The 26,104-nt window shown below is 50.5% G+C and overlaps 1 protein-coding gene across 3 annotated transcripts in view; it reads right to left on the minus strand.

Annotated features, from left to right (window-relative positions):
- RBM19 (RNA binding motif protein 19) overlaps positions 1–25,816 on the minus strand; it is a 62,726-nt gene extending 36,910 nt beyond the window's left edge. For all 3 annotated transcript variants that reach the window (XM_053959742.1, XM_053959741.1, XM_053959743.1), the window contains exons 1-21: positions 25,715–25,816; positions 24,943–25,125; positions 24,418–24,549; positions 24,198–24,236; positions 23,473–23,677; positions 22,249–22,502; positions 21,715–21,789; positions 21,414–21,492; positions 20,679–20,750; positions 19,528–19,728; positions 18,823–18,953; positions 18,341–18,462; positions 17,549–17,645; positions 17,003–17,113; positions 16,348–16,548; positions 15,627–15,744; positions 15,258–15,397; positions 14,216–14,276; positions 12,888–12,967; positions 12,419–12,474; positions 11,009–11,125 (exon numbers count right to left, since the gene is read on the minus strand). In XM_053959742.1, the coding sequence (XP_053815717.1) occupies positions 11,009–11,125; positions 12,419–12,474; positions 12,888–12,967; positions 14,216–14,276; positions 15,258–15,397; positions 15,627–15,744; positions 16,348–16,548; positions 17,003–17,113; positions 17,549–17,645; positions 18,341–18,462; positions 18,823–18,953; positions 19,528–19,728; positions 20,679–20,750; positions 21,414–21,492; positions 21,715–21,789; positions 22,249–22,502; positions 23,473–23,677; positions 24,198–24,236; positions 24,418–24,549; positions 24,943–25,125; positions 25,715–25,750 (2,510 nt within the window). In that variant the 5' untranslated portion in view covers positions 25,751–25,816. The remainder of the gene's footprint in view (positions 1–11,008; positions 11,126–12,418; positions 12,475–12,887; positions 12,968–14,215; positions 14,277–15,257; positions 15,398–15,626; positions 15,745–16,347; positions 16,549–17,002; positions 17,114–17,548; positions 17,646–18,340; positions 18,463–18,822; positions 18,954–19,527; positions 19,729–20,678; positions 20,751–21,413; positions 21,493–21,714; positions 21,790–22,248; positions 22,503–23,472; positions 23,678–24,197; positions 24,237–24,417; positions 24,550–24,942; positions 25,126–25,714) is intronic.
- Positions 25,817–26,104: the final 288 nt, after the last annotated feature.

The raw sequence follows: 26,104 nt of genomic DNA on the forward strand, positions 1-26,104 counted from the left end.
GGAAGGTGCAGAGCTGGCACAGGGAGCACCACAAGCTTTAGGAAGGACTAGGTTCAAGCAGTAGTGCTGAACTTGAACACTGACATGAGCTTGGGAGTTCAAAGCCACCCCAGAAGAGTGACTCAGAGGATTTAAAGACAACTGGTGGATGTGTGATGGAAGAGGTCACCCCAAACCAGGATGGAGGTGGAAAATCCCACTTTAATATTATTCAGGTTTTGTTGTTGCCTCTCTCTTACAGAGCTCTGAGCTGGTTCTGGTCACAGAAGGGCTCTTGTCCCCTCTGCTGCCATGAGCCAGGCACTCTCAAATCCCCTCATTTCACCTATCCAACATCTTCTTAATCCTACTAGTAGTACTAGCTACTCCTAATAGTAATTTTTTTTTTTTTTTTTTTTTTTGCTGGGGGAGACAAAAGGAGAAAGGATGGTGGAGAAAGGAGCAGCTCTATCAGGACATCTTCCCCCACATCACCTCCCAGGAGCACACCAGGGCCAAACCACACTCCCCTGGCAGCTGTCCCTGAGATGTACAAATGCAGCAGTCACCTACAGACCCCTACATCCCAACCCTCAGGAAATCTCAAGCCTTCAACAAGAGCCTCCAATGCCTGCAAAGCCTTTCTCAGAGCTCACACTCCTAAGCCACAATTCTCCCAGCACGCAGCACCTTGCAGGACCAGGGCTTAGGAGCCACCAAGTCACTGCCCTAATCACCAGAGGGTCAGGATTTCAAAGGAACCCGCAGCTCCCACAGCGCTGAGATTTGGGGATTTATCTCTCCTGGGCTCTTTTGAAAATCCTGATCAGAGTACAGCTCTGGTCAAAAAAATAAGTTATGCTAAAAATAGTGCTCACAGGAGGGTCTGCCTCAATTCTCTGCTCCTGGAGGATTCTTATGAGTCAGCTCCTTTCAAAGACAAGAGGAAATTTGTACAACTAGCAACTAGGAAACACAGAATAAACCCAGAGGTGTACCCAAGGCATCCTTTGGAGAAGGCAGCCTTGCTGTTAAAGATTCCAGCCGCATCAACAATCCAAAAAATAAAGAGATATCTCTTATTCAGCTGTAGAACCTCCTGCACTGAGCTGGAGAATAAATATAGAAGCAATGAGATATTTATAGGCACACAGCTATTTTAACCCAGCTCTGCTTTAAAGAGAATCCTTATTTAAGTCTTGTCCCTGTAAAGCTGCAGGATGACTTAGAAAAATAACCTGATTAATTATTTTCATCAGGAGAACAGAGAAACACAGAGGGAAGATCAAATGCATGGAAGCGCAGCGGGAACGTGGGAGTTGTGCCGGAGACTCAAACACAAGCCGGCTGCCCAGCTCCCCTGAGCTTGTCCCCCAGAGCCCAGGCTGGCCACGTGTGACACCTGCCAGGGCTCAGAGCAAGGCAAAGCATTAAGAGCAGGCACAGAACAGCTCCTTGGTGAGGCAGGCTGGGAGCCACCATGCTCCAGAGACAGCAGAACATCCCATTTTCTGCTCGTGCTGGAAAAGAGCAGAGGTGTCTTTTCACTGCTGACACTCCCATTTGCCCATCCTGTGCCCAAAACTGGAGGTGTGGCTGCTGCCCAAACTACAAATGGTGGCTCTCCTCCCGCTCCCAGACCTTTGGTCACCCTTTGCCAAGCTGCCATGACCACAGCAAAGCTCAGAGGCCACTCTGCACAGTGGGATTTGTCTTTACAGGTCACCTGGAAAAGTCCCAGAAGACAGGACAGGGAGCCTGGGATTCAGTGGTGATGTTTCCACTCCATTTCATGGAAAGCTCACTGCTCTCCACCTGTCTCAGAGAGTGCAGGATGAAGACAGGGATTCCACAGGGTCACTGGATGGTTTGGCTTGGAGATCATCTAGTCCAACCGCCCTGCCAAGAGCTCCAAGAAGTGTGGCCACGATGAGAGAAAAGGGGAAAGGATCATCCTTCCAGCCACAACCCACCAAAAAAAATGCAAGCACAACACCTGGAAAAAAGGTGAGATGGGCTCTAGGGGTGAGAACGCTCCAAATGGCAGGGGACAGAGCAGAGTGTCTGCCACGGAGAGTGAGCTTCAGCCAGGATGGGCTCGGCAGTGCTGAGCTTGTGTGGGAGCTGTCAGAGGCCCAGCTGATGGCACTAAGTCCCTGCAGAGGTGACAGCTCTGGCAGATGCGCTGAGCAAACAGCAGAAAAGGGGGAGAAATCAGACAGGAGGCAAAGGCAGCTCCATCTTTACAGGCAGAGCTGGGCTGTGCTCGCTGGCGTTAAAAAAGGGAGGCAAGTGGTTAAAAAGCAACTTTTAAGCAGCATCCTTGCTGAGCACAGGTAGGGCAGGGCAGGCTGGCAGCTCCCCTCCCTCCCTCCCTCCCTCCCTGCTGCAGCAGACCCAATTTCATGGGGTTTTTGCACGAGCAGCGGGGTGGAAAATGATCATCGGGAGGCAGCGCAGAGCGCTCCCCACATCCCCCCGCAAGGTGAGCGGCCCCAGCCCCACCTGGGTGAGGGAAGAGGCACCAGGGAGCTCCCCAAAAGGCAGCCATGGGGTGGGTGAGGGGCACCCAGGCTCCCCCCAGCCCCGTCACCCTCCTGGCTGCTGACGGCAGAGACAGCGCAGTCCTGCGTGACAGCGTGAAATTAATATGATTTTGGGGGAAGTTGGCAGTGAGTAATGAGCAGCTGAAACACCTCGTCCCCACCCCCTCGCCCCCCAGACTCTTTTAACCCCTCAGCTGCTGGCATGGCATCAAAGAGTGGGAAGAGCAAGAGGTGGGTTAAAGAGAAGCAGGGAAGGGCCATGGAGCCCGCCTGGAATGGGATTTGCAGGGTGGATTTTGGCACGAACCTCAGTGGTGCTGCTTGTGAGCAGCCCCAGCCTGTCGAGATGCTGAGACTGGCACTCCTGGGCTTGGAAAAGGCAACATTGCTGCTTTTCCAAGTGAGGTTTCACAAAGAGATGTCAAGAAAAAAAAGAAAAAAAATGAGAGGCTGAAGGAGACCCAAGGCTGTCCTCCAAACACCCCTGGGCAAGGCCCAGAGCCCACCCATGAGGGGACAGCCTGATGTGCACAGACCACTGATGGACAGCAAACAAGAAGGGGTTTTCCAGCTTCCCTGGTATCAAATAAATGGGAATGTGGGCAGAAAACCCATCCCATCTTCATGGGCAGCTGATGTGAATCCCTGGATGCCTGGTAAGGGTCAGTCCCACAACAGCACCTTCCTGAGAGGACAAGGCTCAGCAGCTTCCTCCTGCACTTAATTGCAGCAAATTTAAGATCTCCTGTCCTCTGCCAGATGCCTGGAAGTGCTCAGGATACTGCTGGGGGAGGAGGAAAGAGAGGTGAGAAGACAGATGGTCATCCTGATCTGCCTTAACTTGATTTCTTCAGGAAAAACAACGTGCAGACAGGAATGCTGCTGGTGCCAGCAGCTGCAGGAGCCAGCACAGTTCAAAGGCCTTGGGCACAGGCACTGCCTCAGGGGAGGTGAGAGACTCTGGAATGGAAGGGCTTTAATTGCAATCACATCCCAAGGCTGAAAAACTCCCAGATTGGGAGAGGGAGAAAGGCTGCAGCAGGCATGAGGTTAAAAAAATAATGATGCAAACAGAGATGCAAATAAAGGACACGATGTCATCGTGAGGAGAAAGCTGTGATTCATTAGAGGCTTGTTCAGGACCTTCTCGTGAAGTGAGACTGAAAAATACCCACACAAGTGAAAGACAGGGGGGGTGGATGCATCAGCATCACCAGGAAAGAACTGGAGTTAACAAATCCAACAGACAGAGGAATTCTAAGAGCAAGGAGATAATAATCTTGACTGTACCTTGATGAAAGGCTGAGACACGAGCTCAAAAGTCAGCCCAGTGTAATTTCAACATTACAGATTGTGCAGTGCCCCAGCTGCCAGCCCCCAAAGGGCCAACTCTGAGAACGAACAAGAACTGGCAACAATATAAGGCAAAAAAAAAAAAATCCCATGTTTTTTCTTTCTTAGACACACACACATACTCTTCTTAATTTAGACAAAAAGACACCTTATAACACTAAGAACCCTGAGTGGGTTATTTCCAGGAGACAGCACAAGCAAGCTTTGGTTTTGCTCCCTATGGAGAACCACCTGCCCGCATCTGACATTTTTTTGCACTGAAAAGATGGCAAAAACCCCAAATAAGAACCCCAGAGTGGCATTTGAACAAGACATTCCAAAAGCAGCCCCTTCCCCACCTCACTCCACCTCCCTGAGCCCCTCCACGCTGCTGAGCAGCGGAATTTGTGTGGAAAGCTAATTAAAGTTCCCTGGGGAAGCTCGGCTGGGTGCCCTGGAGAGAGGTGGCAGGAGTGAGGAGGAAGCAGCCCAGAAATTCCCTTCATTTGCACAGGACAAATCCAGGTTTTGGGTGGACAGAAAAGGGACCTGAAGTATGTGGAGAGCAGAAAAGGGGAAAAAAAATAAATATAAAAATCAAGTATGTAATGAATATTCAAACCCAGGAAAGGGATGTGCTGAAAATCTTCCTTCTGCTCTTGGGAAGAGCCACCTTTTAAAGCAACTTTGCTAAGATAACATAGAGTTAAACATTTCCTTATCTATGTTAAACACCTTTATGATTCAAACTGAAAAACAGCACTGCAAACCCATTTCCCTCTCCCCCACCCCATGGCTGGCTTTGGAGAGTGGCCAAATTAAAGTGGCCACTTCCATTTCTGGGCTCTGAATATCAACCCAACTCTGCTGTGTTTGGGTTTCCAGTACACAAGGAGAAGATTTGAAGAAGAGGGGAAAAAAATAAAATGAGTTTAATTTATGCTGTTTGAAATAGAGAAATAAAGCAGCCCAGCAGATCCTGTATTCCTGTGCACATTCCTGCAAGCTGCTTCCCAAAAAGCTCCTGCACCCTGTATTTTCCTGTGCAGCTTGCCCTGGCACTGCAGTTTGGGCACAGAAACACCAGGATTGGTAAAAAAGGCTGCAAGGATGCACCTGGGATCAGCTGTGCAGGAGATCCAGGGCACACAATCCCAACGGGTGGACAAGCAGAGGGCATGGGGTGGTTCAGGGGGGCAGCCTGTGCCAGGGGGTCCCCACCCTCATGGGGGGAATTCTTTCCCAATATCCCATCCAGCCCTGCCCTCTGGCAGTGGGAGCCATTCCCTGTGTCCTGTCCCTCCATCCCTTGTCCCAAATCCCTCTCCAGCTCTCCTGGAGCCCCTTTAGGCCCTGCAAGGGGCTCTGAGCTCTCCCTGGAGCCTTCTCTGCATCTCCCAGCCTGGCTCCAGCCCCTCCATCAACTCTGGGGCCTCCTCTGGACTCACTCCAACAGCCCCACGTGTCCTGTGCTCCCCTTGCAAGGCAAAGACACACTGACAGCAAACAGTGGGGCTGAGCCCTCCAGCCAGGGCAGAGGGAGCCATCAAGCAGGCAGCTTCCTTTTATCCAAAACCAAACTCAACACATCCAAAGGTGCACTCCTTGTGAGAACCTTGAAACAGCGTGGGTGGGACCCCACAGCCAACAGGGACAGGGGAGGAAAAACCTCAATCCAGAGGAGCATCCTGCAGCCCCCAGAGGCAGCCAGGCTGCTCCTCAGACACTGAGCAGCCCAGCACTGTGGCAAGCACATTTCTCTCTCTCTCAGGATTTTTTATTGAGGTGCACAGAGAGAAATGAAAGAGAAAACAATTTCTATTTCTGCTCCTTGTTTTTCTCTTGTGGAATGTGTTTGGAGAACTGTTTACCCAGAGTGAGTGCTTGGTTGGACCATGGTGGATTGTTTGGGCCTGACAGCCAATCCAGCCCACCTGTGTCTGGAGAACAGGGTCACGAGTTGTGAGTGAGATATGATAGTCAGAGAAAGTAGCATGTAGTATTTAGTATCCTCTTTTATATAGCATATTAATGTATTATAACAATTATAATAAAGCAATCATTCAGCCTTCTGAAATGGAGTTAGACATCATCATTCTTCCCATTGGGTTCGCCGACATCTACAACACAGCACAGCCCTTGCACTGCAGTGAGGAGCTGGAATGTCAGCACAGGCACCACATCCTCTGTGCCACCACCTCAGGAGCAGCCCTGACCCAGCTCCCTGAAGCTCCTGGCCCAGAGCTCCCAGCATGGGCTGCACCCTCAGTAGGCAGCCCTAAAATATTGTTATCCCAAAGGACAGGCCAAAACAAGGCTTGGGAATCCAGCCCTATGCTGGAAACACCAGAGCACAGCCACAGTGCGCTGGGATGCCAAGCACCACATGATGACCCCTGGCACGTGGTGGCTGGGGAGGGCTTTGGAGAGCTCATGGCCCCATCTATTTCCTGCAGAACATGCTGTGGTGACCCCACTCACCACCACGAACTCAGAGGCACCTTGCAGCTGTCAGTACACAGCTGAGCACTGAAACACCTTCTGGTCCCTGCTGGCAGAGCTGTTTGTGGCAGGTTTCCAGCTGAGCCTGTGCCTCCAGGCAAGGTGCACATTCCACAGTCCTTCCAGTCCTCAGGGGAGGCCAGCAAGGTGGGATCCAAGCCCTGGTGGGTGGCTTCAGGGTGCCCAGCTGCTTCCTGCTTCCCCAAGACTCGATTCTGGGCACTCCCTTCTTGCAAGCAGAGGTGTCAGCATCGCAGGGGAGCTCAGGGATCCACTCCCCTGCTCTGCCTCTTCCTCTGCCACCCTTCCACATCAGCAGCTCTGTCCTGCCTCAGATGTCTCCTCCTGGCTTCTCCCAAACACCATCCAGCACCTGCAGCCCCTGTGCTACCCCCAGCAGTGTCCCACAGCCCAGGGACATGCTCCCAGTGACTTCTGCAGCTGTCCCCAAGCCCTTGGGCCACTGCCTGCAGGGGGACACCATGGGGACAAAAGTCAAGCAGCTAAGAAGCAGCAGCAATTGGTTTTGAGCCATTTCTAGCACAACACGGAAGGTTCTAAAAGTGAAACCCAGCAATCCTGGCAGCACTGGACATTCTGTTTGCATGGAATGCTCTAATTAACTCTGCCCCAGCACTTGCTTAACAAACTCACATGTTTTTCCTCAATTTTTTTTTCTCCTGTTATGTCTTTCACCAGCACAGATTTTCCACATCTTCAACAGGGGAAGGAGAAATTGTCTCCAGTCATGTAGACTCCATTACTGGGAGAAAGGTGTGAACAGCAAGCATGTCTGGCAGACGGATTCATTATCCCACCGTGTCCTTTATAATGGGAAATGAAAAGCCCATTCTGGTAACTACACTTTATTATAATAGGTCAGAAGAAGTGAAAGGCATCATCTTATAAAATTAACTTCCTAAAGACTGCCTTAAAAAAAAAAAAAAATCTCTCTGCCAGTTTATCCACTGCATCTCCCTGCAGAGATTTTTTTTTCTTCTCCCAGAAGGGGCTGACTCCCAAGTCTTGTCCCACTTCACTTTTCCCCTCCATCAGAAGGAATAGTTCTTTTTCCTCCCCACCAGGCCCAGACACTTGCTTTGCCAGATGCAATAAATGCCATGTCTTTGTCAAGACAAAGAAAATAGTCAGCAAAGGAGATAAAATGGAAAGAGACACCCAGCCCCGAAGGTGTTTGCAAGAAGCAGTGTTACTTTCTCTGTAGCAAAGTCAGGCTATGGAGAGAAGTGCACCTGATAATCTGTTCTTTGCCCTGCAACACCTTTCAATTGCTTTTCTGCTCACTGCTTCTTTAGTCAAACTAAAGTCCAGCCTCCCAGCTGATGATAATTTTGTGATTTAACAGCTTTGTGCAACGTGTTTGACTGCAGTTCCTACAGGTGCAAGGCCAGATGATGATAAACCACCTTCCACACTGAGTCCTGATCTCCCTCAGCTAATTGGTAGGGCAGGCCTGGAGCTAACAATTGCTGCAAATTCCAGAGAAATCAAAGATAAAACCAAAATGGTTAGGTTCTCAGATACATCCTGCAAAGAAAAGAAGAAACAACTTCATCCCCCAAACACACACCTCCAAAAACTCCATCCTTTGGTGGGATGACCAGCAGCTCTGCCAAACTCCCAAGCACACCCTGGACTGAATCCATCCCCCAGGTTGCCTTGGATTGGGCAGGAACCCTTTAAAAAGTGTTTTTCTAAATTTTATCATTTCCTTTTTGAGGAAAATGAAACCCCCATCTCCTCAAAACATTATAAACCACTTGCAAAACAGCCTGATTTTCAATCTTCATGCAGTTGGTGCAGCCAGAGGGAAGGGGGTGCCCTGAAACAAAGAGTTAACTGGAACTCCCAACGAAGGCTGCATGGATCTCATGTGATAGATTCTTAAAAGGAGCCCAATTTTCAGAAATTGCCAGGGCTCCAATCTGTGAAGATGTGGCCTTTCACAGATCTCCAATTCAGCTTGCCACGTATAGAGTTCCTTTTGAAAAAAAAAAAAAAAAAAAAAAAAAAAAAAAAAGTCTTGCCATAAACCCCCCACAATTTGGTAGGAAAAATTAGCAGCCTTCATGGGATAGCAATCCCTTTGTCTCTCCTCCCCTAACTGTGGCTCTTTGCAAAGAACTAAGCACCATTTCCCTTTTGTTATTTTTCCAGGTAGTAAAGAGAAGAGTAGGATCTAATCAAGAACAAAAATGGGTGAAAAAAACACACCCACAAAAGCTAAATCTTCACACCTCGCCCAAAAGCGGCCCCTATAATTGAACTGCATTTCTCCCTCTGAAGGAGATAACACCTATCGTAAAAAAAAACAAGATAAATAAATCCCTTGAGGGTGCAAGAGAGGCCAGAACCCCCAGGAGAACGTGGCAGGACATGCTCTGAACCAGTGTCACACCCCAGCAAAGCCACTGGGGCTGGGCTGGGAGCAGGGCAGCACCTGAGCCTTGTGGAACTGCTAAAAGAGAATTATTTTGCAGGCAGAGGACCTGAGCTGTTGATCAGAGCATTCCTGACTCCCCTCAAACACCTTAATTAAGCACCACCTTGCTCCACTCCAGGAAACAGAACCTGGCATCCCCAAACTGCAGAATGAAGAAGTTCCTGCAGGCAGTGGTGCAGGGCAAGGCTGAGCATTTCAGTGATGGATCCACAAACAACAGATCCAAAAGTGTCAAACCAGCCAGGGCAGGGATCCCTGAACTGCCAGGGCTGGGCAGCTACAGCAGCTTGAGAAATCCACTCTTCAGAACACCCAGCTCCCTTGGTTTGCTGCTCCAGTGCCATCAACACCTCCTGTGGGGCCATTTGAGAAGGGGGACCGAGATCCCTGACAAAGCTCAAAACATGGGAATATTTGTTTGGGGGGAAATATAAATCTATCTACACACATATAATGTGTTATAAATATTTTTGAACAATACTGGCATAATCTATGTATTCTTCTGAGGTAATGCATACATATATATATAGATTCTGTGTGGATGTATATAATATGTGTGTGCACATAAAATAAACACACACATATAAATTAATATTTATTCCTAATTTAATATCTGTTTTAAAATTAATATTTATTTATATTGGAATTTCTATTTCTTGAATTTTCTCCTGCTGCAGGGCTGGAAGGTGGCTCTGGAGCAGGAGAAACAATAGGGAAGAAGCTCATCCTGTAAAGCCTGGGGCTGTCACCCTGTGTGGTGATGCCTGGCTGAGTGGCCTGGTGGTCCCCAGGCTGGCTGTCCCTTGCTGTCCCCAGGCTGGCTTTTCCTGGGCAGGCTAAGAGTGCCCCCTGCAGCCCTGCCAGCCCTTCCACTGCTAAAGGACTGTTTGCCATTCCCAATAAATCCCTAACAAAAGGCAAACTAAGGCAGGTTCCTAAATGCAGAGCAAGCCCAAAGCTCCAGAGCAAAGGGAGCTGATTGAAAGGCACAAACAAAGCAATCCAGGAGGGTGAGGTGCCTGGTTTGGGCTGCTCCAGAGGAAAGGAGGGATGGCAGGAGTGAAAGGAATGTGTCCCCCCCAAGCTGCTGGGTTTTGTTTTGAGGATAAACCCCAGCTCTGAACATCCCAGGTGAATGAAAGGGATGCTCTGAGAGCGCTGTCACCAGCTGGAAGCTGCAATATCAATCAGATGTTCCCCTGCCCCTCCTCTCCACAGCTCTGAGGTGCTAGACAAGACAGGAGGGAAAAAACCCACACCAAAAACCCCCCACAGGCTCTGTGCTTGTGATGTACAAACCCTCCCACACCTTGAACCTCACCTTAGTCCCAGCTTTGCTGGCTCGAGCTTTACGAGGGTCACGTCTGTAGCTCGGAGTGTTGGGATTTAAATTAGCAGAGCTCCACGTGCTGAGGAGACTCAGCATGGGCACTGGCAGCCCAGGGGTTCTGCCTGAATCCCTCAGGGCACAACTGAAGCAAAAACATCCAAGCTGCACAAGAAAAACCTTTTGCTCTTCTAGAGGCATCTTGTTGTTGTGACCATCATCACATCCCTGCCCAACAGCCAAGTCATGCTTTGCCTTCAGTGAAATCCCTGGAATTCATCCCAAATGAGTGTAGGAACACAGAGCTGTGTGAGGAAACAGCCCCCCAGGAGGCACAAATAAAGGAAGTGCAATTCCCCATCAACACGGGGAAACACAAACAAATCACTGCTGGGGCTTTAAAGGGTTAAGCAATATCTGAAATTTCCCCTTTGGATAGAAATGCCCCAGCTGTGACAAAAGCACCCAAATTCTGCTAAGAGAGGACCAGGGGCCACCTCCCAGCACAGCTCCCTGTGGCAGAAAAATCAACAATTCCTGCAAACCAGCACCAGAGCAGGCACACGGCCTGGGGCAGTGAGCAAAACATTCTTGTCTGGGAGCAGCAAAGATGGTTTTCCTTTCACAAAGTTCCACTTCTTTTTCAAAGTTCCACTTATTTTTCATGCTAGAACAACGCTTAAAACACTGCACAAAAGGCTGTGGAAACACAGAACACAGAGGTGATCCCAAAATTCATTTTTTTCCACAAAGACAAGAAAAAAGTCACAATATTTACAATGTGAGAAAGACCCTGTATGAAAATCACAGCAGCTCCACCCCAGAGTGACCCACAGACCCAACAAAGCATTTTCCTACCTGAAGAGCTCCCTGATTTCCCTGACAGTGGCCTGGAAGGGGATGTTTCTGACCAGGATCTTGGAAGTTTTCTGCTTCTTGGCAGTTTGTTTCTTCCGGGCTGATTTCACAGCAGGCCTGGAAGCAACAGGAAGGGCAGGTAAAGGCCACGGAGCAGCAAAGTCCTGTGGCCCCCCCAGGATTTGGAATGTGGAAAATTGAGGCACCAGCTCACACTGGCATCCTGGGTTGTGCCAGTGGCAATGCCACACAGGACACCAAAAGGATCAAATTCCAAACACCCTTAAATCCTACAGCTGGAAATGAAATAGCCCATCTTGCTCCAGTTGAGGTCCTCATCTCACATTTGCCACATCTGTCACCAAATCTTGCCCTTTAATTGTCAGGAGAATTAATTAATGAATATATTTTTTAAAATTAGCTTAATGTAAGCTAACTTTGACTGTTTTTTTTCCTTGTTTATAAAACAGTACATGAAATTTTGTAACAGAGTATTAAATTTCTTTTAGTTCTGGAATTGTATTCCATTTGGACAAGGTCAGAATTTACCTAACACAAAAGACAGCAGCTTATTCCACAAAGCAAAGCACTTCCCATTGTGGCCTGGATACCTGCTGAAGGGATTTTCAAAATCAGACTGGATAAAAATGGTTTATGAAAGAATTGAAATACAAAGTGCAGACACAGGGAGCTGTCAGACTGCCTGTGGTCCCCAGGAACCAGATTTTCAAACAAATTTTGACATTTAACAGATATCACTTCCAGTAGGGTTTCCAGTGTCTGAGGGCCAGTGTTTAGGTGCCAACATTCAAGTACCTGGATTAATTTGCAACTTTACAGTTCGAATATTCTGTGCTGAGTAAGAACTAGGAAGGAATCTTTAACAACTAAGGCTAATTCTAAGTAAATTCACCCACAAGTAACCTTCTCCTCTGTGCCTGATTGCCCAGACCAAAGGAGAGAAATCCAAACTTTTATTTCAAGCAAGTAACCTGGTTTTGTCCTGATTTGATCAGAATATTATTCTTAAGCTCCTCTTTGCTCAGATGAACAGGTAAAAGACTCCATTACCATAAAAGATTTCTCTCCAAGAACTTTTTAAACCCCTGGGAACTCGCAGTGCTGCCTGAACTGCCACCAAAGCAGAGGATTTTTCCTTGAGCAGGGAAGAAAACTCTGCCTGGTTCTTACTTTGGGCTCATTTTTGGGGCCCCACTTCAGCTCATTCCTCTTTTTTTTTTTTTCCTTTCAAGCCAAACTGAGTCAGTAAAGCAGAGCAAAGGCTGATGTGTTCAACAGCTGGAGCACTCCTGGCCCCATCCCTCAGGATGCAGATGCTGGGGAAGAAGGGAAGAAGCTCCCAAGGATTAGTGCAGCTGAAATGTCGCTGAGGGGAGAGGTGAGCCTCACCTGACAGCTCTCTCTGAGAGCTTCACTTCCAGCTTGTGGCCATCCACAGTGCAGCCCTGGGAGTGCACACAAAGAAACAGCAGGAAAAAATGATATAATTAATAGAAATAAGTATCTAGAGGAATTAGAAGTCAAAGCAGCACTAAATTAACATTAATCAGTGTTTGTTCTGTGAGGGGATATCTGGGTCTCTGCCCCCTGCAAGGGGCACCTGAGGGGAAAACTCATGAAAATTCAACCCTTGCACATTTTCTGGGATTTCCACGTTGGATCAGCATCAAGAAACACCCTTTTCCACCGGGCTGTCCTTTTACAAACCCTCTTCCCTCAAAAACCTGGCCCATTTTAGAGGCTTCTCCACCTGTGCAGTGCAACCCACAGCAGTGCCATCCTCAGCTACTTTGAGCTGGCAGGCTGAAGCAAGTCTCTGGAAAGAATCCCAGAGTGGCAGGCTCAGGCTCAGGCTCACCTGGAGCTGGCGCAGGGCTTTCTGGGCACTCTCTGGCTTCTTGTACTCCACAAATCCAAAGCCCATGGAAAGCAAAGTGCCTGTCAGGAGAGAAAGGGGACTTGGTAAGAAAGCAGTGATAATATAAGACATAAAAACAAACCAGGAGCAAGCACTGAATGCCAAAACTGGGGGGACAGAACCTTTACATCCCCTGAAAAGGGTCAGCCTGTCCATGGCTGACCCCATGAGCATCCCTGGCTGAGTTTTTTGAGCAAGGCTCTGCTCTGGTTTTGGTGCTGATGTGAGGAGATAACAGATGTTGCACACAAAACCAATTTTTGCTTTGCATCATCTCAATGCAACTTCCTTAAAACGCTGCAAAGCAACTGCTGGTCACAAGCAGGGGAAGAGATCCTGTTGTGGAGACACAAACTCCATGAGCTGGAGTGGGCAGCTGCCACTTCCACAGCAAAGGAGAGACATCTCTTCCCCTCCCTGCACAGCAAAGGTCTGCAGCCCCACCACAGCCCTGAGGAACACGCTGCCTAACACAGCAGCCACCATTAAGAGATAATTAATAACGAGGGGAGAAAACAACCCCCCATCCTCAACTTCAGAGCCTCAGGAGTGGCAGAGTGTAGAGATGACCCCCAGGGCCAGAAGGGATCAGGTGCTACAAGATGAGCCCATGCTTGGTGCTGCCTGCTCAGACCCACGAGCAGAACTGAAGAATTCACTTTATTTCTTTACCTCCCAGCAGATCTGAGTTTCAGTATCACACAACAGGGGAGCTCTGTCAAGGGGAAATGCCACAAAGCTGGGCAGCTCCCAGCCCCTCCAGCCAGTGCTTGCCTTAATCCAGCTCCTTGGGAAGTGAGAGCAGCCAGCAACAGGCACAGCCACTCATCCCTGCAGCCTGGGGGGCTCAGGGCTGGCAGGGAGAAGGCAAACCAAGCCCACTCAGCACGGCTCTCAGCCAGGCATCCTTGAGGATGTGGCCATTTCCAGGATAATGCAGGGTTTAATCATCACAGGGCACTGGCTCCTGTCAGCCTGCATCCCACTCTTTTCTGTGATCCTGAAGGAGTTTGGCTTCTCCCATCTCAAGATCTCAAGAGAAGGCCACATCTCCACAAATCCCACAATGGAGTTTAACCTTCTAGACTGAACCCTGGGGGAAGGTTTGGCTGCTGCTTGCAGCCATTTCCACGGGAACACTTCTGGAAGCACTGAGGATTTTTGCCAGCAGAAACACAAATGCTCAGCCAGATGAGTGCTGAAGCAATGCCACACCTGAGCCCTCAGCTCAGCTGAGGGAAGGAATTGAGCAGCAACATCTAGAGTACCTGCTTTGTCTTTCTTCTTGGATATTGTGCAGCTCTTCAGGGCTCCCACTTTGGAAAACGTCTGCAAGGAATTTGGACACGTGACTCAGTTCCCTTTGTCACAGGCTTGTAACTCAACTGCCAACGTGGCCCTCTTCCACACAGGCCCACCTCCCCCAGCACACACCTGCCAGCAGTGCAGCTGAGCCTTTCCCCATCAAATTATTTCTGTACAAACAGACACACATGCACACACAAAGAGTTTGAAAGGTCTCAAAGGCACTCCCAGAAATCCTCCACTGCCCCTCAAAGTGCAGAGACCTGAGATGGCTCTGCAGGAACACTCTGGATTTCCTCAGCCTTAAGGGTGGGTGCTGCCTGTGATGTCCCTAGAACACAGCTCTTCCCAAAAAATGGGGAGCTAGGGGGTAGAAAACTATTTATTTGTCTCCCTTATAAAGCCAGAAAAAGAAGAGGGGACAAGTCCCAGCCCTCCTCTGGATATTTATTTGTCCACAGCTGGAGCAGAGTCTCCACACAGTCACACAGGTCCAGAATGCTTGGGCATGGAATGTGGCATTTTACACAGCTACACGAAGTGCCAGAGATGGGAAATTCCAGCTGCTTTTCCTTATTTTGGTATTAACACCCCACATAAGTTCAGGAATGCCATGCTCTCTCCCGAGTGCTTTGTTGAGGTGAAGCAGCACAAGGCAGCATGCTGTGAGCAGAGGCTGAGAGGAAAAGCACATTCAGAAATCATCATTTATTTATTCATTCCCTGCCTCTCACACACGAAGCAGTGGCAGAGCTGCAGCAGTGCCTGTCCCAAGGAGAAGCATTACAGAAAACGTGGGAAATCAGGAATGTAAGATTTCCTACTGCCTCCACCTGTCTCTAGGTGGAATTAAACCCCACCAAAACAGTTTCAGATGCATTTGTCTTAACTGACACCTGGAGTGATGTTGCCAGTCCCAGCAGAACCCAGTGCTCTCTCTCATGTCCCACTAGATCACACTGCCTGCAGCTGAAATCCTTTAAACACTGTGTCCTTACTGCTCACCTCCTTCAGTGTGTCTTCTGTGGTGGCAAAGTTCAGGTTTTTGATGAACAAGGTACACCCAGGAATATTTTCTTCTTCTTCTTCTTCCTCCTCCTCTTCTTCCTGTGCTGCTGCTTCCTCTGAGTCTTTTATAGCTTCACCTGAACCAAGAAGAATAAACTCAACTTTGTAAGATGCAACAAAGGCAAATTTTGGGGAGTTGCCCACTCAAACTGTGGGGGAGCCCCTGGGATGGGGAGAAAGGTGGTGTATTTAGGGAGGGAAGATCAGCCCTCACAGTGGGAAGCCACCCAGACAAAACATATCCTGGAGCTTGACACAACAGCAGAGAAACACAGAGACCCCCAGCAAGTCAGCCAGAGACCTTACCTGGTACCAGCCCTGCTTCATCCTCCTTTCCTGGAACCCCAGCTTTCTTTTTCTGAGGGGCTGGGCTGAGGAAAACCCCCATTGGAGCCCACTCCAGATACAAGGGCACGGAATGAAACTGTGAAGAGAAGACAGGAGAGAAATGAGGAGTGAAGGGCAAGGCCTGAAGGAAAAACTCTGCTCTCAGCTTCATTTGCACCTCCAACAGCAGTGGAAAAGCTGAGTAACCTTTGCAAGTGGCTAAACTCTGTCCCAAAGGGATCCAGCCTTACAGGACCAGAGCCTAAACTCTCAGTCACAAAAGGATCCAGCCTTACAGGACCAGAGCCTAAACTCTCTGTCACCAAAGGATCCAGCCTTACAAGACTGCAGCCTAAACTCTCTGTCACCAAAGGATCCAGCCTTACAGGACCAGAGCCTAAACTCTCTGTCACCAAAGGATCCGGCCTTACAGGATCACAGCCTGCCATGGGTCACTCCTGGATTTTGAAAGGGAAAAGAAACCCTCCAGCTGTGTCACAGCCCCTTCTCCAGCATCCTCTGCAGGCTGAGCTCTGCTCTGCTGTACCAGGCACCTCCCTAAACCCAAAGGACACAGGTTGGAACATCAGTGCCTCTGGGGTAACACCATTCCCACACTCCCTGTGCCCCCACGCTCAGAGCGAGCCCTCCTGCAGCTTCCCAACTCGCCAAGATCCCACTCCCCAGGCAGTGCCCCCACCTTGGAGTAGGCCAGCCTGGTGAAGGCCTGCTTGGCCTCTGTGGGCTCCAGGAACTCCACGATGGCCGTGATGCCTCCCTCTGGCAGCAGCACCCGGCCCAGGCCGCCGTGTTTGCCAAAGAGCTCCTCCAGCTCCAGGGCGCTCGTGCCCGCCGGGAGGTTCTTCACCAGGATCACTGTCTTGCTCCTCTCTCCAGCAGCCTGACACAGCCAGAAGGGAAAGAAGGAATATGGGATGGAAGAGAGCAAATCCAGCAATTTTCTAAATGGAGACTTCAGATCCAAGGCTGTGCTCTCCCTCTCTCTGTGTCACTCCTTTCCCAGATCCAAAAGGACCGACAGGCATTTAGAAAACACTCCCTGGAAAATCCACATCCCACTACAACCACATCTCATGGATGGAGGTTTCAGCTGCAGATCCACAGGGTTCCTTCCCTGCCTACAGCAAGCTGCCCACCCATCCTAATGCCATCATATTCTGGATTTCATCCACCCAAGAGCCACTGGATTTTCAAATGGATACATTTCCCAGCTCATCAGGGAGGGTTCAATCCTGCAAGATGCTGAGGATTTAGTTACCAATTTCCAAGAGAGCTGAGAACACCAGGACTAGAAGAGGTGGATCCCCATTGGTGCCTCCAGCTGAGCCTCTCACCTGGCTGAAGGAATCCAGGCTGACCCCATTTTCCACGAGGAACCGGCGGATTTCCTGCACCAGCTCCGTTTCTCCCAGAGCCACTCTCACTGCCACGCTGTCTTTGCTCTCCTGCAGGCAAGAATTCAGTCACCTGCTGCTCTCAGAAGCACAAGCAAAGGGAATGTGGCAGGCAGCTGGAGGGTAAAATGCTCCAGCTCCTCTGGAGCTGCTGGGAATTGTGCTGTTGGAATTCAAACACATCCCAAAGTAAAACGAAATTTCCAGGAAGGATCTGAGCTTTAGGGTGTAAATTCCCACCAACTTCTAGTTATGTAGAAATGCAAAATTCGGCCACAGGAAAGCAGAGTGGGAAGAAAGGTGGGGACCAAGGGATCAATAGGCTCAGAGCCCACAGAGGTGCTACAGCACCACAGGCCTCAGCCTGTGTGGTGCCCATGGATGCACAGAGGCTTTTCCTGCACAAGACCAGGAAGGCCCAGGCCACAAAGAAACAGGCAGGAAAGTGATGTCCCACCCCTGCTGATCCATCACAACCCAACTCACAGCATCCAGCACTTGGCTTTTGGCAGCATTGTACTTCTGGGCCATGGCATCAGCCACAGCGTTTGTCCCCACGAACAGCGCGTTCCAGTTGTGGGAGCTGGCAGGAGGAAACACAGCCAGGGTCAGTCATGGGGCCCTCCAGCCAATAATCCTGGGAAAAAGCAGCTCTGAGCACCATCACGAGCAGGCAGGGTGAAGAGAAAGGGAAAGAAGGGTGGCAGATCCCTAGAGGAGGGGCAGGACGAGGGAGATGTGACTGGAGAGCAAACAGGAAGCAGCACAGGCAGCTGAGCTCTGCTTCCCCAGACATCACTGCTCACAGCTCTGCAGCTGAAGTTCAGCTACTGGCTCAGAGGAACACACCTTTCCAACTGGTTTCCTAAACCCACAAATCCCATGCAGGCAAGGCTGCACCCTTTTCCCTTCAAGATATAAAATATCAGCCACTTCTTTCAAGCTGATTTGTCACACAGCAAGAAAAAGCCTCTACACGCTTTAGAATTACAGGTGGCCAAGCAGAGGAGCAAGGCCCAACTGATCTGAAAGCACCCCCTGAAGAATTACAGAATCAGACTAACTCTTGTTAGAGAGGTAACTCATACCAAAGCCATTCAAACCTCTCAGTTTCTGCTGCTCACTGAGCTACTGCAGCTACTTGGGCAGAGGAGGCAGGGAGGTAAGAGAGAAAGGAAACAGAGCTGCACAGCAAATGCTTCATCAACTCTGGGAATCTCTGCAGCCCCTGTGAAGATCCCACATGCATTGCTGGGAATCTGGCAGCTTGTGTTGTACCTGGCACTGTTGGCTTTGTCCTTGGCCTCTTTGCTCTTTTTGTAGGAGGAAGACTCTTCTGCATCTCCATCTTCCATTTTTTCCTTTCTGATTGTGGAGGGTAAAAGATGCATCATTCTGCCCTGCAAGACAGGAAAGAGAGGTCCAGCAGCTCTGGAATAATCCACAGATGTCCACGTGGAGGAAATTTCCTGGCACCTTTCAGAGAGCCTTGGTGGAAGGAGGGAATTTTCCTTCCCAAAGGAGCCACAGCTGCAAGTCAAAGTGGCCACACACTGCGAGACAGACTCAGAGCTCCTTCCCCACCTCCACCAGGATTTTGGAGTCTGCAAAGCTGTTCAAACCAAGCTGCTCTACCAAAAGAACCTGCAGGAGAGCCACAACCTTTTTAACAAAGCCCAGAAGCAAACTCTCAGCCACATTCCCACCAACCATTCCCACCAGCTGCAGTCCACAGCAGAGGAAAAGCACCAGAGCTGTACCTGGAACACCTGCCCATCCAGCTCTGCCAGGGCCTTCACAGCATGCTCAGGGATCATGTAGGTGATGAAAGCAAATCCTTTGGGCTTCTTGGTGAGTTTGTCAATGGGGAAGTGGATCTCTGAGACGGGTCCTGCAGGAGGCAAGGCTTGGTGGTCACAATGTCCCTGCACAGCTCTGAATTGGCACGACCCAGACACAAGCAGGGATGAGGGGAGCAGCTCTGGATGTGTGGTGAGCCACCAGCCAGGGCCAGGAGCTGCAGAGGGACAAGGAGGGACAGCACAAGCAGCCCAAGTCCATGTGTGGCAGCTCATGGCTTCTGACAGGTGACACAAACCAGGCAAGCTCTGAGCAGCTGCCTTCACCTTCAGTCAGGGATAAACACCTCCACAACCTCACCCTCTCTGCCCCAGGATGCCAAGATTACCTCCAAATTAAACACATTTAAGGTTGAAGAGGGAAACTTCAAACTTACACCCCAAGTTTGGGGTGTCAAGTGGATCTCAAGGATTCACCTCTAACCTGAAGGAAGCTCCCTGCCAAGCAGGCTCACATTATCACACCAGAAAATAGAGATGATGGGAGCTGGGCCATGTCCAAGAGATGTGGGACACAGAGCTTTGTCCATCCCCACCCAGCAGGAAAACCTCTGGGCAAAGGAAAGACTTTGCCCTGCAAGTTCCAGTCCCATGGCAAACACTCACCATACTTTGAAAAGATCTTCTCCAAGTCCTCCTCAGTGCTGGTGAAAGGCAGATTCCTGACAAAGAGTCTCCCTGATTCAGACAAGTCCTCCTCCTCCTCATCATCCCTCAGTGTCCTTTGCCAGGACTGGTGCTCAGGTTTTGCTGGAGCAGTTTCTTTTGGGGTGTTCCTGCACCGGGAAACCTCCACACAACGTCCACCTGATCCCCAAAGAACACAGAGGGACCTTGGATGCTTCCCAAGGCCACGAGCAAACAACACCCACGGGCAAATGATGCCTTGAGAGGCTGCCTAGAACAGAGGCTAGGCAGTGTTAAAGGAATAAAGCAGGTATTTATTACAAAGGCTTCAAAGGATGCACCTTGGGCTGTACAAGAGCCTGGCTGAGGCTCCAACCTTGGGTCATGAGGTTTCACACTTTTATAGATTTTGGTCCATTTCCATACTGGGGTTAATTGTCCAATTACAACTTCAGGTTATGAAGTCCCATCCTCCCACACTGCTCTCCTCAATTTGCTGCTGTTTTTACTTTTTGGGGCTGAACTGGAAAAGGATTGTTTTGTCTAACTAAGCTGTGAGGAGAACTTGCTAACACTTGATATGAAGTTCAGAGTTATATACTAATGCAGTACAGAATCAGGATAATGTGAAAGATAAAACTTAAGGCATCACAGAGAGCCCAGGGTGAGACACAATTACAGCTCCACAGGCTCTGAGCAGGACTCAGAAATAAGGGGGAGGTGGGGGCTGTAAGAGTCAGCCTTCATAAAAATCAGGGTATCAACACTAGCCCCCTTTCCTTTCAGAGAGCCCAGCCTGTCTGTGCCAGCCCACACAGGATCTGCAAACAGAATTTCAGAAGTTACTGCAAGGGTTAGGCCAAGCCCAGGGCTCCAACCCAGCCTTGCAGCACTGTCTGTACAAAGCTGGACTCCAGCAGTGTTATTTTTACCCCAACGAGAACCACCTCAAGCACACGGCAAAACACGAGGGCCCCGAAACCCCACTCCTGTCACAGCACCTGGTTTATGCCAAGGAACAACCCCCCCATCTGCCTGGGACAAACTCCAATCACAGCAGCTACTTGTGCAGGGAACACTCGAGCAGCTGAGCTCCCAGGCTGGAACGAGGAGGAACAAACAGCCCTTACCCAGGAATTCTTTTTTCCGCTTCAAGGCCCTTTGCATTTCTGCTTCACTCTTCAAGTCAACAAAGATGTAACCTTGGAGGAAGGCAAGGTTCAACTGAGCATCATGTGGGGAACACACACAGCCACTAATTGGGTAATTAAGGGTGAATTGGGCTTGCTTTAATATAGATTCCTATAGACAGAGCATTCAGCTCCCATGGAAAGTTTCAATCCAGCCTGGAAATGACCATGTCAGACTGGAAGGATGCCTTTTCAAAGCTTATTCTCTATATACAAATCACAAAAACTTTACTCAGCAGCTGGAGGAGGCTGTCACAGGTGCCTCTGAGAGCAAATAAAAAGGTGCATCCGTTGTTGGACTATTAAAGGAAAGGAGCACACAGCAAAGCTCCAAGGACCTGCTCACACAAATCAGCACAGTGCCCTGGGCTGCTGCAGCTATCCCAGAGGAACAGGCTTTTCCTTGGCATGCTTTGGGGTGTTCAGAATAAAGTTCTGGATGCAGCTCAATAAAGAAGCTCCTGCTGCTACTCCTAAGGGAGCACAGCCAACATTACTCTGCCCATGGCATCCTGTGGACAGCAAGTAGGGCAGGAGAGCTGCAAAGTCACAGAAAGGTCTCCAAGATTCAGGCCACGAGCCAGGGATGTGGAACTGCAGACTAAAAGAGCAGAGGGGTGACCAAGAGGTGCCCTAACTCACAGATCCCACCCCCCTTCCACACACAGCACTTACCTGAATTCTTCCCCTGGGCCTTTTTTCCCATCCGAATTGCCACTGGCTTCAGAGGGAAGAAAAACTCCCGAATTTTTTGCTGTGGGAAGAATTAGAATGGTTTGAGTAAGTTCTCAAAGCAGGGAGCAGCAAGTTGCAGGCTTAGGTTTTTATATATAGAACACCCAGATCTCTGCACAAAGACAGATCACCCACACAACCCCCAAAGGAGTGAGAAGTGAAAAGTTCCTGCAGACATCTTGCAGAGGTACACTCTGAGACACCCCTGAGCCTCCCTCCCCAGCTGGGAAACCAGACTTGCCTCGGTGGTGTTGGAGGGGGCCCCACAAAGTTTCACGGTGAATGGAGTGCTGGCTTCCCCTGAGCTGGCCTGGCTCTGCACACAGGAGGGGGAAAAAAAGGGACAAAAAGCTGAATGAAAGCACAAAAATCACAGCACAACCAGCTGGGCTTGGCCAACAAACAGGAGGCTGAAGAGTGGGAGGGAATGTCAGGAGATTGCCACAGCTGCAGCAGCCTGGGGCACGAGGTGCCATTATCACACTGCCATGAAACACTGAGTTCTGCTGTTCCCAGGACAGCATTTCCTGGAAAAAAAGCCTCTGAGAAGGGCACTAGCAGCATTTATCTGGAAGCCCCATCTTGGGGAATTTAGTCAGCCCTGAGGCAATTCAATGGAATTTGTAAGTGGGTCACACCAAGAAGGCCAAGCAAGCTGATACTCAGTGGGCCCTGCAGCCTTCCCAGGCTGCCAGCTCATCCCTGCAGGGACTGACAGACACCTGCTATCAACAAAGCTGCTGCTTCAAAGAAGACAAATCTAATTCAGCTGTACCTCTAGTGTGGATCCCTTTTTCTTCTTCCCTGCTGGTGGTTTTTGCTCTGTTTGTTGGGCTTTTGGCTTCCCCCTTTTCTCTGGGTGGGTTTCTGCAATGCCTGAATCCTCCTCAGTCTCACTTTCCTCCTCCTCAGTCTCTGTTTCTTCCTCTGTACTGGATGAGGAGGAAGAATCCTTCACCACTTTAGATTTCAGGTAATCCATATCTGAGAGGTCTTTGCTGGTAGCTGCCTTCTTCCCTTCTTTCTTTCCTGGCAGAGAGGAGAGAGCAGAGAAGTTTTTTCACACAGATGCTGCTGCTCTCCCTCCAGGCCAGGTAAAAGCTGAGAACTGACAATCATGACCATCACCTCCTTATTCTCTACCTTTTCCATGGGAAAGGTTTGGGAACAGCAGAGAAAATTCATCTTGGCACTTCCAGACTGACAGCCTGGATCTCAAAGCAACAGTTCATGTATAAAACACATACAAAGGGGTATGAGGTACTCAGGACAAAGTATTTTGTCACAATTTTAACTAAATACCCCAAGCAGGCCTCAGAGAAGGGTTTGAAGTGTTTAGTTGCACAGGGAGAAGGACACAAGCACACCTGCACTTGAGTTACCCAAGAGAGATGAGGAGCAGCAGGGAAAACAGCACTCACTCCACCAGAACAGCCTGAGAACATCCCATGGAGGGAGGGAGAAGAGCTCCAAACCCAAACCCATCCCTGCTGCAGGGACACTGGGTTCTAAATTACACACACCAGGCTGTGGGTCTTCAGAACGCACCCACTACTCCAGATTTGCTCTCAGGAGCCAAGGCACTGAACCCTGTCCCTTCCCCTCAACCCTGGCAGGCCCAGTTTCCAGAAACTTCCATCACAGGCAGACCAGATGAGTTCCCAGCCACCCACGGGTTCCTAAACCAACAGAAACCACAGCCAGCCCTGGAAATCCTGGAGATGAAAGGGGCTGCAAGAAGGAAAGCACTTCAAGGGAAGCTGCAGATGTTTGTCCTGTCACTCCTCCCTAATGACGCACGGGAAGCACAAATGGCACCCCCCAAATCTCAGACACTGCATTTGCCACAGCTCCCCAAACGTGGGGAAACAACCAGCCATGGCCAGCACACAGAAAGGTGAGAGCCCACCCTCCTGGAGATACTGAGCCCAGTCCTGTCACTCCCTGTGACAGGAGTAACTGGGACTGGCACAAGCAAAGTCACAGCCCCCTAGGGTACCTTCAGACTCCTCCTCATCTTCAGAGGGTTCATCCCCACCCTCACTCAGCTCCTCAGACTCATCTGAATCAAAGTTCAGGTAATCAGCTGCTGCTGGTTTGCCCTTCTTAGGCTCCTCTGCCAAAGTGTCATTAGCCCAAGTGGCCACCTGGGACCGCTTCTGGTGAACCACCAGGAACTCCTGGAATGTTTTATCTTCCTTCAGCTGTGGGAAAGGAAAAAAAAAAAAGAAAAAAAAAAAAAAAGACAAGCTGTGAAGAGAGACTCATAGTGAATCTGAAATCCAAGATATCACCTCATTTCCAGCAGTGTAAAACCAAAAATCCCTTAAGGGGAGCTCCATTTACACTGACAAGGTGATTAAAGTCTTCTCAAGGTGTCCCATTCCTACTCTTTTTTATAATTGCTGTTTAGAAAGTACTTCAGAGAAGAAAACAAAACAATAAAAAGAGGAAAAAAAAAAGAGAGAAAACCAGGTAAGTTAAATGTGACAAATCACATATGTTTCAACCCCAGAACTGCTGAAACAGAGCAGGCCTGGATGCAGTGTGTGCTCACAGGAGTAGCTGACCATTAAAAACTTGGATCCCTGTGTTGGGGTTGTTAAAATTATTTTTTACACTAGAACTGGGCTGTCTCAGCCTGATTTAGCAGCGTGGGAAGTAGGACAGAAAGGAGCTGTTCAGCAGCAGGAATGCAGGGACAGCAACCCAACCTCAACTCACCTCCTTTAAGTTATCCACTGGATCCTTCTTCTTTTTATCCTTGGGAAAAACCCAGAGAGGTTTATTAGAAGCAGAGGCAATTCCAACAGCACAGGGAACAGACCCTGAGGCACAAAACACCAGGACTCCAGAATGTGGTGTCCCTGCTGCTCTGTCCCCTTGCCCAGAGCCCAGGCCACCCTTCTCTGGCACTGACACACAGGAACCAGGCAGGACTCACTCTCTTTGTGCCTGCAGGAGCTGCACTTGCCAAGGGCTCCTTGGTCTGATTTTCTGAGGCAGGGGCCTTCTGAGAGTGCTTGCTCCAGGCTTTGGGTTTTGTAGGGTCACCAAAAGACTTGCACAACTCCACCTGGAATGAGTCAGGTCTGTAATTAAACACAGGGTGGTAACTGCTGGGCAGCTGCACTCAGGAATTACTGGTGGGATGGAGGGAGTGCAGGAACAACTTCTAAAAGCACAGAGCTACACATTCAGTCACCATGGGAGAGTCAGGAGTGGACAGGCACAGAATCCCAGCATGGCTTGGATGGCAAGGGGCCTTAAAGTGCCACCCCTGCCATGGCCAGGACACCTTGCACTGCCCCAGGCTGCTCCAAGCCCTGTCCAGCCTGGCCTTGGGCACTGCCAGGGATCCACAGCTGCTCTGGGAATCTGCAGCAGGGCCCCCCAACCCTCCCAGGGAAGAATCCCCCCCGAGGATCCCATTCCTTAGGAGTGTCAGGGAGATATTCCTGGAGCTCACTGTGATTCTGGAGGTGTCTATGAAGCTTTTGTTGAAGTGGTTCAGGGCTGTTTGGGCTTCATCCTCAGACTTGTAGCCAATGAAGCCGAATTTCCGGAACCTTCCATCCTTGGTGTACTTGAGGCAGCAATCAGTGAGCGTGCCAAAGGCAGCAAAGAGCTTCCTGAAACGCTCCTCCTTCATCTGGGAAAGGAGGGAGGGAAATCAGCCCCAGACAGGCTCTGAGGAAAGTCCAACCCAACACATTCTGTCTCAAAGGGCTTCTGGGAGGCTGCAGGAAGCACACTGCGAACCAAATCCCCACTTCAGCCACCAAACCCGTTCTTGTTCCCCCCAGATCCGCACGTGGGGATGGGGAACAGGGCGGGATCCTGCACCCAACTCCCGCGCAGCGACCACAAGGACCACTGCCCATCCTGAGGGGCTGCCACCTGCCAGCCCATGCCCCTCATGCTCCTTCCTGCACCTTCCTGACTCCTCCAGGAGCGCTCCCACCATCCTCCCCACGTTCCCCATCCCAGCACTGACCGCGACCCTGAGCCCCTCACAGCCCCTTCCCCCGGCACACCGCGCCGCTCCTCCTCCAAAACCTCACCCTCCCACCACTTCAAGCCCTCTCTCCGTGCGGGTCTCCCGCTCTCCCCCATCCCCACCACACGCTCCCCTCCCGCTGCCTCTCCCTGCCCGGCATTCCGCTTCCCCCCGCAGCGCCCTCAGACCCATCCTAGGCCAGGCACGCCCCCGGCACCCCCGGCACCGCACAGAGCCTCACCCCATTGGGGAGATTCTTCACGATAAGCCGCGACATGGCAGCGGCAGCGCCAAGGAGGGAGCGCTCAGCGCCGCGCACGCCGCGCCATGGGCGCCGCCATCTTCCCCGGGTCACGTGTCCGGTGGGCGGCACCGCGCATGCGCGCACCGGGACCCGGATGTTGGTCCTTAGCAACGGCCCCTTAGCAACGGGGCCTGCAGGGCCGGGGGCCCCGCGGGAGCATCCGTGGGGCAACGGGGACAGGGAGCGGCGGGGAGGGGAGCGGGGCAGGATGAGAAGGGGGTCATCACCCCCGGTGCTCCCCGCAGAGCGGGCTGCAGCCTCCCGGCCCGTCCGCGCTGCTCGGCGGGGCCGCAGGAGGGAGCTCCGCGCCCGCCGCTCCCGGCTCCG

The sequence above is a fragment of the Vidua chalybeata genome, chromosome 18 (assembly GCF_026979565.1).
Source record: "Vidua chalybeata isolate OUT-0048 chromosome 18, bVidCha1 merged haplotype, whole genome shotgun sequence".
In the NCBI taxonomy this organism is placed as follows: domain Eukaryota; kingdom Metazoa; phylum Chordata; class Aves; order Passeriformes; family Viduidae; genus Vidua; species Vidua chalybeata.